General features: G+C 43.0%; 1 protein-coding gene across 2 annotated transcripts in view; it reads right to left on the bottom strand.

The window, feature by feature from the left end:
• The window catches only part of zmat5 (zinc finger, matrin-type 5), a 36620-nt gene that overhangs the window by 7515 nt on the left and 14069 nt on the right, over positions 1-15036 (bottom strand). Inside the window, exons 4-5 of one of the 2 annotated variants that reach the window (XM_085961726.1) lie at positions 8755-8851; positions 820-1146 (exon numbers count right to left, since the gene is read on the bottom strand). In XM_085961726.1, coding sequence (XP_085817852.1) covers positions 852-1146; positions 8755-8851 — 392 coding nt within the window. In that variant the 3' untranslated portion in view covers positions 820-851. Of the gene's footprint in view, positions 1-819; positions 1147-8754; positions 8852-15036 lie in introns of those variants that run through there. The other variant, XM_085961727.1, reaches the window with a different exon arrangement.

Raw genomic sequence — 15036 nt, 5'->3', positions numbered from 1 at the left:
ATTTTCCCTTGATTGGCCTTGTTAAGCCCACCCTGTGGGCTTCCCGGCCAATTAACAGGAAGCGGGTCTGATGACATAATTTGATGATACGTCATCAACTGGTTTCCTTAAAGGGACCAGGACCACGTTGAGTTTGACAGTTGTTCTGTTAGTGTTTGACAACATTGAGGTGCTGCAAATGCTGACAAGCACTGCACAAAGGTGGACGCTTGCACCCAGGCTCTCAAATGACTCCGTCTATATGCTTATGGAGGGAGTCACAGCACACGGGGAGGTTCTCTTCCCTTCCAAGAGCGGAAGAGATCTCCCGAAAACACCAATGCAGCCTGGTTGCACATTGCCTGGAGGGCAATAGCAGGGATGTCGTCAGGGGTCCCCTGGCTGCATTGGCGCCAACCTTTCAATGATCTCAGTGGATCACGAAATATTACTGCAAAGCCACACTCAAACTCACCCTGCTGTGCCACTCAACACATCCCCATCACTCTGCCTTCCATAACCTTCTCCTGCACATCCTTACTCACACCAACTTAGCTTTCACCTCCACCCATCCCTCTATCTACTTTATCACTTCCCCATCTCACTAGCCACCCCTCACACTCATCCTAGTGCAAACATACCAACTAACAACACACAAGGGTAGGCACTTGAGAGGTTTAGCCAATGTCCATGTGAAGTTTCATGTAATGTGCTGTCATACAGTGAAATCTATTTTTCCAACACTGTCCCTTATTGGACAGATCTGAGTGTACCTTGAGGACTGTCTTACTGAGTTCCAGTGAATGTTCAGGCATAACTTCCCCCCCCCCCCCCCCACTATAGTGATGAGTGTGCATGGAATGGCTTGGACATTAAAGGGATGCTTCACGGTGCTGATGTGGGATGGTGGCAACCTGGCGCATCACCAGGGTTAACAGCGTCAAGTGAAGTAAATCTGGCCATGGCGATGCCATCGCTAGTCTCCCGGGCAACAATGTTGTCAGGGGCTGATGCTCTGTGTCCTGTGCAGCATCAGGTGATGGCGGAGAAGGTTGGTGATGTTGGTGTGCCTGCTGATGTTGGTGTTGGGGCTGATCGTGGAATGATTCAGAGGACCACGGTCTGATTTTTTTCCAAGGGCACCAATGTTGCTGTAATAGATGGCAGCTGCAGGCGAGATGACAGAAGCGATCAGTCAATGGTGAGAGGTTGTTCCAATAAGGTGGCACTGGACATACAGTTGCCTCTAAACACTTGCAAGCTAAAGAAATCTCTATATGTATTACAAATGCAGTAACCAACAATTTCTGCACTCTGAAACTGACCATCTACAACAAGGCATCCTTTACACCACTTCTGCAGCTGTCAGCTTATCAGAAACATCAGAGCAGACTCAAATCATGCCAGGTTGAGTAGGCGAGTTCCCCGAGCAGCAGGTAACCCGTGGGGGGAGAACGTAAAATTGGAAGGAAGCCTCAAAATAGTATTAAATTGGCTCTTAACAAGCCATTTAACTAGCTCAACTGTATTCCCCCGCCGCTTGGTGTCGGGTCAGTTTTCTGCTGACAGACCCGACACCTGGGAAACTCGCGTGGAGGCAGGTTGACAGCAGGTTTCCTATCTGCTGTCAATCTTTGTTATTTTGACAGGGGACCCGCCTCTAAACCCGCTCTCTGAGGCGGAAAGGGAGGTTGGAGATGTAGGCCGGAATTTTGCCGGCGCTCAAAGTCCTTGAATGCTTGGTTGCCTTCCAAATTTGCGACTACCTTTCCTGCAACTCCATGTTTGAATCTCGCAAATCAGGCTTCTGTCACAGCCACGGTACTGAAAGTCTTACCAAAGTCACAAATAACATCCTCTGTGACTGATCCATTAACCCTCTTCAACCCCCCTACAGCCTTTGACAAAGTTGCCCACACCATCCTCTTTCAACATTTCACCTCTGTTGTCCAGCTCAGTGGGACTGACTTCACTTGGTTCCACTCTTACCTATCCGTTCAGTCAGAGCAGTTCCAGCAATGGCGTCTCTGCTCATGTCTACATTGTTACCTCTAGGATCTATGCTTGGCACCTTGTCTTCCTCATCTATCTGCTGCACTTTGGCAACATATCTGTAGACATGGGGTCAGATTCCACATGTATGCTGATAATACCCACCTCCACCTCTCCATCAGCTCCCTGAACTCCTCCCCTATCTGTGTTATTAGGCTGCTTGCCTGACTTGGATGAGCAGCAATTTCCTCCCGTTAAACATTAGGAAGACCAAAGTCATTTTGCCCCCAACACGTAATCTGTACCTTTGCCCAATTCCATCCCCTTTCCCAGCGACTGTCGCAGGCTGAAGCAGACTGCTCGCAACCTTGGTGTCTATTTCGACCCCAAGCTGAAATTCTGACTCCATGTCTTCTCCATCACGAAGACTACCTCTGTAACATCGCCCACCTCCATCCCTATCTCAGCCCATTTGCTGCTGAAACCCTCGTCCTTGCATTTATCACCTCAAAGGCTGCCTATTCCAATGCTCTCCGGCCTGGCTTCCCATCCTCCAACTCTCTAAACTCCAGCTCATCCAAAACTCTGCTGCCAGTATCGTATCCCACACCAAGTCCCATTCCGCTATCACTTCTGCCCCTGCTGACCTATATTGGCTCCTAGTTTCCCAATGCTTTCCATTTAAAATTTTCATCTGCATGTTTAAATCACTTAATGGCCTCAAACCTCACCCTCGAACCTCCTTTAGCCCTAAGGCACCTTCCCTCACCCCTGTACCTCTAACTCTGGCCGTATTTGTAACCCTTCTCCCTTTCCCCCCACCACTTATTGCCGGATGTGCCTTCAGCTGCCAAGTCCCCTCACACTGGAATTCCCTGCCCAAGACCCTCCGCCTATGCCTCTCTCCTCCTTTAAGACCCTCCCAAAAACTCACCTCTTTCACCAAGCTTTTGGTCACCTAATAGCTCCTTCTTTGGCTAAGCATCCATTTGTTTCAGGTTATGCCCCTGTGAAGATCCTTGGGATGTTTTTCTATGTTAAAGGTGCTGCATAAATGCAAATTGTTGTTGATACGCTGAGCTCCACTGACAATGTTCCAGAGTGCAAGTCCCTGGAGTGGGATTTGAACCCACAACCTTCTGACTCACAGGTGAGGCAGTTACCACCAAGCCAAGTCTGACACTCAAGTTTGATAGTCAAATATCCGACTGACTAAATGTGAATGAATCAAAAGCAATGAAAAAGTGCAAGGGGAAGAAAACTGAAAATCAAATTGCTAATTATTTTGGAAAGGTACAAAAACCAAACTGTAGCAGAAACTGACTAATCAAACTGCTAAAATAATTTTGTAATGTTGGTTTGAGTCACCATCATGAATTTTCCACTTATCTAAAAATATAACCGCACAAGTAACACACTAGATAAAAAAGCCATAAAAAGTTAAACAATTCAAAATAAAATGCTTGCTCTTACTCAGAGAAAAAAGAAAAGGGTAAGAAAAACCCTTTCATTTATATAGCGGATCATCACAATTTTTGGACATCCCAAAGTGCTGCACATCAATTAACTACTTTTTGAAGGGCAGTGACTGTTGTGTATAAAGCAGCAGCCTATCTGCACAGTAAGGTCCTGCAAACAGTAAGCAAGATGAATGACCAGTTAATTTGTTTTGAGGGTGTTGGTTCAGGGAAGAATGCTGACCAGGACAATAGAAAAACACCCTTTACTTCTTCAATAATGTCGTGGAATCTTTTACATCCACTTAAACAGGCAGACAGGACCGGTCCTCCAATGCAACACGGCATTGGAATGTCAGACTTCAGATTCTAACTTGCAATCGATTATATTCGTAAAACAGCAAGAAATCACAACTGAACAGGTAAGGAACATACAAATCAAAATGCACTTATTTTACTGCGTTCAGTTTTGGGTACCGCACCACAGGAAGGATAGATTGGCCATGAAGGGAGTATGCTGCAGATTCACCAGAATGATTCCAGGGCTAATTTTGAGGACAGGTTGCATAAACTTGGGTTGAGTTTCCTGGAGGGTTGAAGGGTGATCTAATTGAGGTGTTTGAAATAATAAACCGGTTCGATGGAGGAGATACAGAGCAGCTATTTCCTCTGATAAGGGGGCAGAGTCTTAAAATTAGAGCTAGGCCCTTTAGGAGTGAAATCTGGAAGCACTTTTTCACACAAAGGGTAGTGGAATTCTCTCCCCCAAAAGGCTGTGGATGCTGGGTCAATTGAAATATTCCAGACTAAGATCAACAGATTTTTATTAGGCAAGGGATACAGATGAAAGGCTGGCAAATGGAGTGGAGGTACAGATCAGCCATGATCTAATTGAATGGTGGAACAGGCCTGAGAGGCTGAATGGCTGACTCCTGTTCCTTTGGTTCTTTACTGTTTCTGTGCAGATCTTTTATGAAGTTTTTTCCAATTCCTTATAGTATAGATGTGCACTACTTACACTCTCCAGCAACTCCCTCATTGCAACAGCATAATCTCCAACTCACCGTGAGCAATGCCACAATTTATTTGATAAAAAACTAAAATAGTTAAATTAGATTTTTTCCAAACAAACTTTTAAAAAGAAAAATTGTGGGCATTTCTTGGGCACATTTCCATTAAACTCCATTAACCTTTTAAAATTTCACTTACTTTCTATGGCCTAGGGGATCCTTTTCTATAGGTCTTTTTTATATTGATGCTGCAGTATTAGGAGAGCAACACTTAAATGGAGACCCACGACCCCCTTTTTAATTTATTGAGGATAGTGGATGATCAGGAGAGCCACTGGCAGACCAATAGCCAAAAGGCGCATATTTTCTATGCCTCAGATGGCACCCTTGGGACTCGTAGAAAGTCGGTTCCTGAACACCATTCGCGTTCACCTCGCTTACATAGTCAGGAGCTGCCAGCGGTGTAAGTACTACATGCGTTACGTCAACAGATCACCACCAATATAAAAACACCTCAAGACTCAAACATCCTTGATAATAGCACTCCTCCACAAAGCCCTAAAGGGTACTCATATGGTGCATTTCAAAAGTCAAGCAGATGCTTTCTTCCAACAGCACCCAAGGACATTCCAGAGCACTTCCGCTTCCTAGCATTGGTGACAACAGCCAACTGCAAACCGATCTGAAGCATTGTTAATTCCTCTTCCAAGTCACTGCTGGGCTTTTGCTATAAGCCAATTAAGCTATCGCCAATGTATAATGAGGGCAACTCGGGCTGGTGTCACCACTTTTTAAAAGACCAAATGAATATCCACTGAATTAAAAAAATTCAGGTCTCCCAAATGCAAAAATCCAAAGCCCCCGCCACGTACAAAAACCCCCACTTTTTTCTGCTGGTAAAATTGGCTGGCTTATCTTTTTGCTCTTCACTTCCTGGTCTGGTTCACTACCATCCTCCGCTCTTGTTTGCTCCCCACCATTGCCTCCAGTGCTGTTGCTATTGCTCACTTGGCCTCTGCTTCTTCCAGCAACAGTATCTTTGTGTACAAGTCTCCCTGAATACAAACACTGGAAAGCTTTTTGAACCCTGATGATCTGAATCCATCAAACAGCAATTAACCTTTTCCAGTCCTCCAGAAATGGGAAGCGCACGCAAGAAAGAACCCAACCAGGGCTTCACAAGCTACGTAACGGGAGATCTCAGGCCAGATCTGGCATATGGACCTCTTCTTGGACAACTGCACTGTAGAGGATTCTCAGGATCCTCCATTACTCTGAAATAGCTGAATACAGGATTCCACAGAAGAGTCCTGCATCTAAGGTTATTTCAACAAATTACTTTGAATTTTTTTTTTGAAAGAAGGCTATATTGCCATATATCAAGGGACAAGAAGTTACATTTCTTGTCTTATTCTGAGAATGTACAGTCTGTAGGACAAAAACTCCCCCTTTCTACCAAAACAGCACGCTTCAAGCACAAGCGCACAATGAGGTATTACCAGAAGACAGCAGCTCTTCTACATTACTCTGCATTTTATCCCTGTAACACACACATGTACAAAACTCTAAAGCTAAAAATATTTAATAAAAACATTCAAAAGTATTTACACACTATTATTTTGAATGTTGTGCAGTGACAATGAGCATAATGCATCATTAACTTTGATGAAGGATTGGACAACTGTGCACATTTTAAAGCTTTGACTGGATTTGGGCCAATCCTCCCAGACACTCCACCCAAAGTGTGGTAGGAAAACCAATTAAAAGCCTATACAATCAACACTCCTGCACTTCATTCCAGAATGAATACTTCTAACAGCACAAAACGGATAACATTCTAGCCCCTTAGTTTTCATATTTTCAATTCTATGATTCTATATTCAGTATGCTTCTAATACCTTTTATTGTCTCTTTTTTACTTCTTTTGTTTCTTTTATTCTTTTGTCTGATCGCAGCCCTGCCTCCGATCTATCTTTTCTTTCCAGTTTTGAAGAAGGGTTCGACCCGAAACGTCAACTCAAATTTCTGTCCACGGATGTTGCCTGACCTGCTGAGTTTTTCCAGCATTTTCTGTTGTTATTTCGGATTTCCAACATCCGCAGTATTTTGCTATCATGCTTTTTTATATAACGGACATGCCATTTGTGGATTTGTTTTTGAACAGAATAACTTAACCATGCTGCATGGTGGCACATTAATTCACTGTATCTTTGAATGATGAGCCATAGATTTGTTTCCATATTTCCCCACACAGCAAGGTACTTGATTTTAGCGGTCAGAAAAAAGCAGCAAGTGAAAGCAACTGGAAAAAACAAAATAACATTTCAGAACTCAAAATTTGACAGTAAGTCAAGCCAGGCCATTCCCATGGACCAGATCGCAAAAATAACACTGGCAGAAGCCTTGTAGCAGTTTGCTTCTCTGCACTCTTGCCAGGAGATGGCATATGGCACTGGGTAGATTGCAGGGGAACCTAAAGCTGGAAATAAATAATGTAAAACGAGGATAAATCAACATTTTTTTTCCACTTAAGGAAAAATTACAAACATATGTAACCCACCCAGTCTAAAGAAAACCCATGGGAAATGAGCAAGGGACTGGAGTAGAGTTGCAGCGATACAATCAATAGAGAAATGTACCTAAAAACTCGGTTTCCCCCAATTAAACACAGTAAATGTTAGCACAAGTTCCACAAGGTCAATTACAAGTCAAACACAAAGACAAGTTTGGCTCAGTTGGTACTATTCTTGCCAATTGGGTCAGAAAGTTTTGGGTTCGAGTCCCATGCCAGGGTTTGCGCTCCACATAAGTGGTCACTGTAGTACAGTACTATCAGAAATCCTGTCATTTGTATATATGGAATAAAACTGAAGTTCCAGCTGCCTGTTTTGATGGATATTGAAGAGCACCGTGCACTATTCAGGGAGCAAGGAGTTCTCCCAGTTTCCTGGCCAATATTGCTCCCTCAACCAATAAAAATTGTTCATTGGTAATTCAGTTTCACTGATGAGTGTGGGACATTGTTGACGCTGAATGGTTGCCTTGTTTGTCTACTTATGTCAATGCATTTCAAAGAATTTGATTGTGTGAGGCACAATATAATACATTATAAACTCACCTTTATGTACTGCAAATCAATAATCTACTGTAATGTATATATAGCATGTGACATACTATGACACTTTAATTTATACATTTGCACACGAAAATTCTGAAAGTAACCCTCATTTGAACTCCTTTTACCACATTTGAATTGTACACAAGAAACTAAGCACACCAAGGAAATTCGAGTATTTTTCCCCCTCCTGAAAAGTCAATATAAATTTGTGTCAAGTGGGTGCTTCATAAAACTGGAAGCACTAAAAATAACCAAACAAAAAGCCTCACTAACACACAACATTGTTCCACAAAAATTATGACATGCATCTTAGTCACTGCCCTTCACCTGGATAATGCCACACTGAATGTGGTCGTCATGGTTATGGAAAGCACAGGACTAAGCATATAAAACAGCAGACATCATATCTGACCTATGAGTGCCTATGGTTACAGATGCAAGAATAGAAAAACCATCTCATTCTTCAGGACTATTGGTTCACATTGATTCTATAAATACAAATGGCTACAAAACTGCATATAGTTTTTTTTTTTAAAAGCATACAAAATTTCCTATTCTTCAATGTTAGAGGACCAATGTGAAAGTAGTAACATTACTTGTTATCCCTTTCTTTACTGTGCTTATATATTACTATTGAACTTGTAACAAATGCTCAAGCTGGCACATCATTTTTATAGAGTTATAAATGTAAAGTCGCCTGTGTGTTTTAAAAATAGGAAAACAATCTTAAGAGAACATAATAAAACATTAAAACATGGATAACCCATGGAGTTGCTCAAGGTTAATTTGGAAGATATACTCTTTTTTATATTAGAACACATAACATCCAATGCATTATTCTGCTTGCAAAGACGATCTTGTGTTTAGTTGGCCTGTCTCTTTAAGGCGACAAAGACAAATTGCTGCAAAAATGCACATCCCAAAATTAATTAGAAGCTAATTGTTGTTGTTGATAGGAATTTGTGCAAAAGCAGCTGCTGTAAATCCCCAACTCAAGACAGAACCAGCAGGAAATGTCTGGTGTTTTTTGCCCCTCTTTTTTAAAAAAAAGTGTTACTTGTTCATTGGTAGATTCCCCATCTGTTCAGCTGGAAGTTGTTGCTGATTTATGAACATGATGATAATTGAGCCATTCATGTGCAACTGTGAGACAAACTTTGCACAATATTGCAGTTCATTTGTGATACATATGAATTACCTGATGTGTGAATTGTTCTCCTTCCTTTTGGCTCTCTTTGCCAACCATTCATCAACGTTAGGGGCTGGTCTGTCATCGTGTTCTACTTTATTTTCTTCTGTAACACATTAATTTCAAACAAGGTTACTATTAACCAAATGCAAAACTTTCAAAATATACACAAACAATTGCTTATGCATAGTTAGTGCAAAAAAGTGAACAATTCCTCACCCCATACGTTTAAAAAAAAAAGTATATAACGATACTGTGTTCAAAGGACAACTATCACGGGGCGGGGGAATGAAAACAATAAAACCATTCCATTCTTGTGTTTTCGCTCAATTGCATGCAGGGTTTTTCTTAAATTAAAGATTATATTGTAGCTCGGGGAACTCCACAAATAGCTGCAAGATTCCAGAGAGAAATTTACAAAATGCTTTTCCTGTTTCTCTGACTTTCCTGCTGTTGTTTTACTTCTTGTGAGCGTTGATTCTTTTACAATTTCCTCTTGCCTCACTGATTCCTCACTACGCATCCCCAAGTTAGCTAGCTTGCAGATGCTGCTCCTGGAATTCTTTGTCCATATCAGCTTTTCTAGTAGACTGTACACGCGACATGTCCAATAACTGCAGAATAGCAATCAACAAAGAATAGAATAGAATACTAAAATATATAGCATAAGCTGGAGGAAGCAATGTTTAAACCGCACAATGCTCTGGTCAGATCACACCTTGAGCACTGTACCCCCAACTGGTCTTCAAGACATAAGGGAGAGATTCAATCGCAGCAGGTAGTGAAGAGGAGAGTCACAAGACTGATCATCAGAGGACAGTGTTATGAACTTGACTTTTTCAGCCTTTGAAAGATGACTGAAAGATCTTATATAGGAATAAAAGATGAATACAGAACAATATTCCAAATTAAACCACACCAGTCAGACAAAGAGCATAGGTTCAAACTAGCAAAAAGTTAATTTAGGACTGATATAGGAAGTTCTGCACAATACATGAAATGGTTTTCTGGGTATGGTGAAGGCACTGTGAAGGGGGCCAGGGGACTGCAGGCTCTTTCTGAATGGAAGGGCCGAATAACTTTTCTCATCTATATCGATCTTGTGATCGGCTAGGGAGCCCATGAAAATGGGAACCTCTCTAAAGATTAACATTAGAGGCTATCCTGAAGAAAGAGCTATGGGCTACAGATCTGACACTAGGCATCAGACACCAAGGGCAGGATTTTCTTGGGCCGTGGAGGCGGGATTGGAGGCGTGTGGGGGGTTAAAATCTCAATCGGGGGGCACGAACCCATCCCGCTTCCATGCCAGTTTCAAAGGAGGCGGATACCCGACCTATGCTGGGACCCGCCTCCCCGAGGCGGGAAGGGGATTAGTGCCAATTAACTGCCTGTTAATGGGCAGTTTTTAGCCTAATCCCTATTTTTATTGCTGAAGTGTGGGATTCCCGACGGCTCCAAACCACGCCAAGTTAGTGAGGCAGACCGTCGGGCTGAAGGGCTTGGAGGGGTCGAGATGTCTGGTGTTCAGGTGAGTGATGGGTGCATGAGTTCAGAGGTAAGTGTGTTTGGTGTGTGTAAAGTGTTTAAAGAAGTTTTATTTACATTTACTTATCTTTACAGCCTTCCTTCCTTCAGGTCTCTGGAGTCCCTCATCTCACCGGCACAGAAAGCAGAATGGCTGCGAGCTGTCAAAAGTTGCAGCATTCAGCTTTCTGTTCTGGAGAGATCTCTAAATCAGCCTGAGAGGAAGGAATTAACTTGGAGTACAGATTGTCAGTGTTTGACAGCTGTCAAATGCTGATATTTCATCTGTCAAAAGCTTTTGACAGATGAAATGTCAATCTGTGACGTCACCTGTTGCTGGGTGGCCCTTAATTGGCCTGCTGGGCGGGCTCAACAAGGTCAATCAAGTGAAAATCACATGGGTTGGCCACAACTCGATGGAGGCGGACCTACAACCCCAAAAGTTGTAGTCCCGCCTCCTACACGCCTCCTCAATCAAAATCCAGCCCCTAAGCTGCAAGGAGAGACCACAGAAACATAGAAACATAGAAGGAGTAGGCCATTCGGCCCTTCGAGCCTGCTCTGCCATTCAACGAGATCATGGCTGATCATCCAAACCCTAGCACCCGGTCCCTACACCGACAGCCATCCCACCCAAGCCCTATCCCCGTAACCCCGTAGCCCCACGTATTCAATCCCCCCTAACACTAAGGGCCAATTTTTATCATGGCCAATCAACCTAACCCGCACATCTTTGGACTGTGGGAGGAAACCGGAGCACCCGGAGAAAACCCACGCAAACACGGGGAGAATGTGCAAACTCCACACAGTCACCCGAGGCCGGATTTGAACCCGGGTCCCTGGCGCTGTGAGGCAACAGTGCTAACCACTATGCCACCGTGCTGCCCAGCTGAGCTTGTTTATACTCGAGAAGGCTGAGCGAGGCAATCTTATTGAGGATTCAAGACCCTTAAAGGCATCAATAAATTGAACAATTAGTAACTGTTTATCATGGCCCGGAGAATGATAATGAGGGACATGGGCTGAAGCTATGAAAAGAAAGGAGAATGGACAGACCAATTATAAGTATTTCACAGAGGATGGTTAATGTTTAGAATGGACTGCTCAGGGAGTTGACCAAAGCTGATAGCATCAGTAATTTTAAGCAAGAGTTGTACAGGCATTTGAGGGAGAATTGTTGGACAAGATAATGGGAGAACTGCCGAAAGTTCTGCAAGCTTAAACGTCCAACTGAACAGGCAGATGGGATCTTGGTTTAACATTTCATCCAAAAAGACAGTACTGAGAAAGTGCTGCAGTCAAAAGAGTTGCTATCTTTTGGATGGGATGTTAAACTAAGTCCCTGTTTCCCTCAAAATAGATGCAGGATTCCATAGCAGTATTGAGAGAGCAGAGACTTCTCCCAGTGACCTGTCCAACATTCCTCCCTCAAAGAAATAGCACCAAAAATAGATTATCTGGCCATTCATCAATTTTCTATTTGTGGGACCTTGCTATGCACAAATTGGCTGCCATATCTGCCTACATGACTGCACTTAAAAAGGATCCATTGGTTGTAAAGCATTTTGAGACATCCTGAGGATGTGATAAGGTGCTATATAAAATGCAACTTCTTTCTTATAATGAACTTAAAAAAAAACTCTGGAGCCAGCCAGATGGATCTAAATGGCCTTTTCCAGTCTTGTACATTCCTATATTGAGATGGATGGATGGAAGAAGTGAAACAGTTTGTACAAACCATAGAACCGGCCTCGGGCGACTGTCTGTGTGGAGTTTGCACATTCTCCCCGTGTTTGCGTGGGTTTCCTCCGGGTGCTCCGGTTTCCTCCCACAGTCCAAAGATGTGCGGGTTAGGTTGATTGGCTATGATAAATTGAACCTTAGTGTTAGGGGGATAGGGTGGGATATGTGTTGGTGTAGGGGTTACGGGGATCGGGTGGGGTATGTGTCGGTGCAGGCTCGATGGGCCGAAATGGCCTCTATCTGCACTGTGGGGTTTCTGTGATTCTGTGAAGTTCACTTGAGGGAAAACACAACAGCGCCACCTGCTGGAAGAGTTCGATTTCTTTTGACCCATTGAGTCTCCAAGCACATTTTATTAATGTCATCATTCCCATGGTAGAAAAGCTCCCTCTCTTCACTTGCTACGTCCTTATGAGGGATTAGCTAACATAGGAGCTCACTCTGTGGGGAAACAGCAGGCGACACCCCAAACCTCACCAGTCTCTGGCACAGTGAATTAATAAACTAACAAAGTTCGTATGCAGCCATGGAATAGGTCAGATCGTTGTAGAATTTTTTTAAAATGATAAAAATCACACTTCTTTACAAAATTAATCTTAGAAAATACATCTGAAATAAAAGGCAACTCGATATAGATCTGTTTACACAACTGCATATATCAAATTTCATATCGGATTTATCAGCACCCTGTGGAGTTGGGGGCTTCTGTGCTCACCAGCCCACAATTTTGTGTCCATTAAAGTGAATTGGTAGGAAATCGTGGGCTGGGGAGCCCAGGAGCAGAATATAATAATAAATAATCTTCACTGAAATTATTAAAAGGAAAATGGACTAAACTATAAACCTTCACAGCTTCCTGCCATAAAAAAAGAATCAATGAGAGTTGGGATGCCTGCTACAGGAAACTTCGGTTTATCCGGAGGTTAAATGCTCGAGCCACCGGCAAAAATCAGGAGCCGTTTCGTTAGGTTTTTTTTCACCAGTCAGGCTCTGCAAGGTCTCGCTGAAGCTGTTGCTAAGCTACAGAGACACTTGCAAGGTACGGCTGACTGTTTAGAAGCTGTTGCTAAGCAACGGGGTTTGTTGCCGGGTACGGAGCTCAAAATCTCCCTATGTTTCAACATTAGCGCTGGTTTGTCCGGCAGTTCTGATGAGATGGCAACAGCTCGGTCCCGTCGGTGCCGGATAGCACAAAGTTTCCTGTATTACTTATTTTCCAAGTGTGAAAACCCACACTTCAGAGTGGAAGAGTGACAAATGATTCGGATGATACTTTCACCAGTGACACATCAACCATATACAGTTGCCAACTTACTTATTAGGTATCTATTACTGAGCGGGAAAATCATGGTCAGAAAACACAAGTTTTAAAAATTAAAAAACTTGAAAGTATTTTAGGTTAGTAATACAGTAAAACCTCATTTAAGCTGAAATGCTTGGGAAGCATGACAATAAATCACTTGAACAGGAGTTCAGATGAATAAGCTTTGTTCTACAGTAGTTGTGTCACCCAGAGGCATAGAATGACTTTTCAGTGCTAATTATAACTGCTCTCCAGGCAAAAAAGTCAGGCAAGTTTTCAGGTACAGTGTGGGACAGCTGTGGGCTGGCAAATCAGCTGATGGATCTATCAGTTGTTGCAGTAGAAACCAATCTTGCCACCAGGAGAATGAAGAAGGGATTTCACAGGCAGCTGTGCCACCAATTTTTTCTTAGGCTTCACAGCACCGTAAAGAGTTTTCCCAATCGGATCAGAAAGATACATTGGCCTGGAATTTGTGGTCAGCGGCGAAGCGACGGCGCTCACTGCTGACCTCGAAGAAAGCTGCCCACAAAGATCTAGTGATCTCTGTGGCATGAATTTCCATTCTCCCGACCTTGGTTTGAATCTGGCGCCAAATCAAGCAAATCTCCAGCATCCAGCAACAATGATGTCATCAAGCAGGCTGAGCAGTCATTGAAGAAGAATTCTCACAGACAGCAAACCAGGAAGTAAAATGCACAGATTCCAATTTACTTGTTATAAATTTTACAGAGAGCAAAATAAAGATTGGAACATACACATAGGTTTAAGGCAGAAGCAGAAATATCAAAAACTTAAAAAAAATATTTTAAAAACCATGTTAATCATATTAATGGAAAAATTTGACATTCCTCAAATATAAAATTAGTTTTTCAGGGTCATAACGTTGTTCAGCAGTCAATGTGTTGTTTAAAAACCCAGTTACACCTCTATCGACAAGGTTTAACAGCGATATTCCAGCATAATAGGGGAAGTTTTCATCCTTCAGTGTGATTTGAATTGATTGCTGGCTCTGGGGAGTTCCACAGCGCAACTCTGTGCAGGGAATGACTGACTGCAAATTCTGGATTTCCGTGTTTATCTGCGCATACGCTAAATCCTGAAGTTGCTGTCAGTTTCAAAGGGGTAGGGACAACGAATGCTGACAGTTTCGTCATCATGACCACTGTAAATTTCGGGCCAATATTCAAATCACAGTGTCGCTGAAATCAGACCAGACGGCTGTGAAATTGACAAGAATGAAATCGATACAGGGATACTCAAGTAGACTGTCCATCTACAGCTAACTAAACAGTTGCACGTGGCCATTTTTCACATATGAACCCTGATGGCAAGATCTGGCAGCTTATACAACCATGTTGGGCATCACACTTAAGCTGAATCCTGTCTACATTCAACATCCATAAGCATGCACTTCCAGCAGGAATCTCTAGCAATTGGGCTCAGGGACCCCTCGGGATCAGTGCCCCTCCTTAACTCAAGGGCACGGAGGTCAATTGTAGCAACGTTACTGACCTCTGGCTGAGTTGTGCCAAAAGCAGAAACTAGGAATTTAACCTGGGAGATGTGTGACTCAGCTGCTCACTGGATTAACTCCCTGCGCCTCAAGGGAGCCAGTAGTTTTATTAAATAGTTCGGTTTCAATATGGTTCTTTTACTTGCTGCATGGAAGGCGAGGCAGCCCCGTACACCTAATATTATTCCCTCGCCTTCTTTTG

Source organism: Somniosus microcephalus, chromosome 19 (assembly GCF_052327205.1).
Source record: "Somniosus microcephalus isolate GS21.2 chromosome 19, FLI_Smic_1.0, whole genome shotgun sequence".
Lineage (NCBI taxonomy): Eukaryota > Metazoa > Chordata > Chondrichthyes > Squaliformes > Somniosidae > Somniosus > Somniosus microcephalus.
This window is presented reverse-complemented; position numbering and strand designations above follow the sequence as displayed.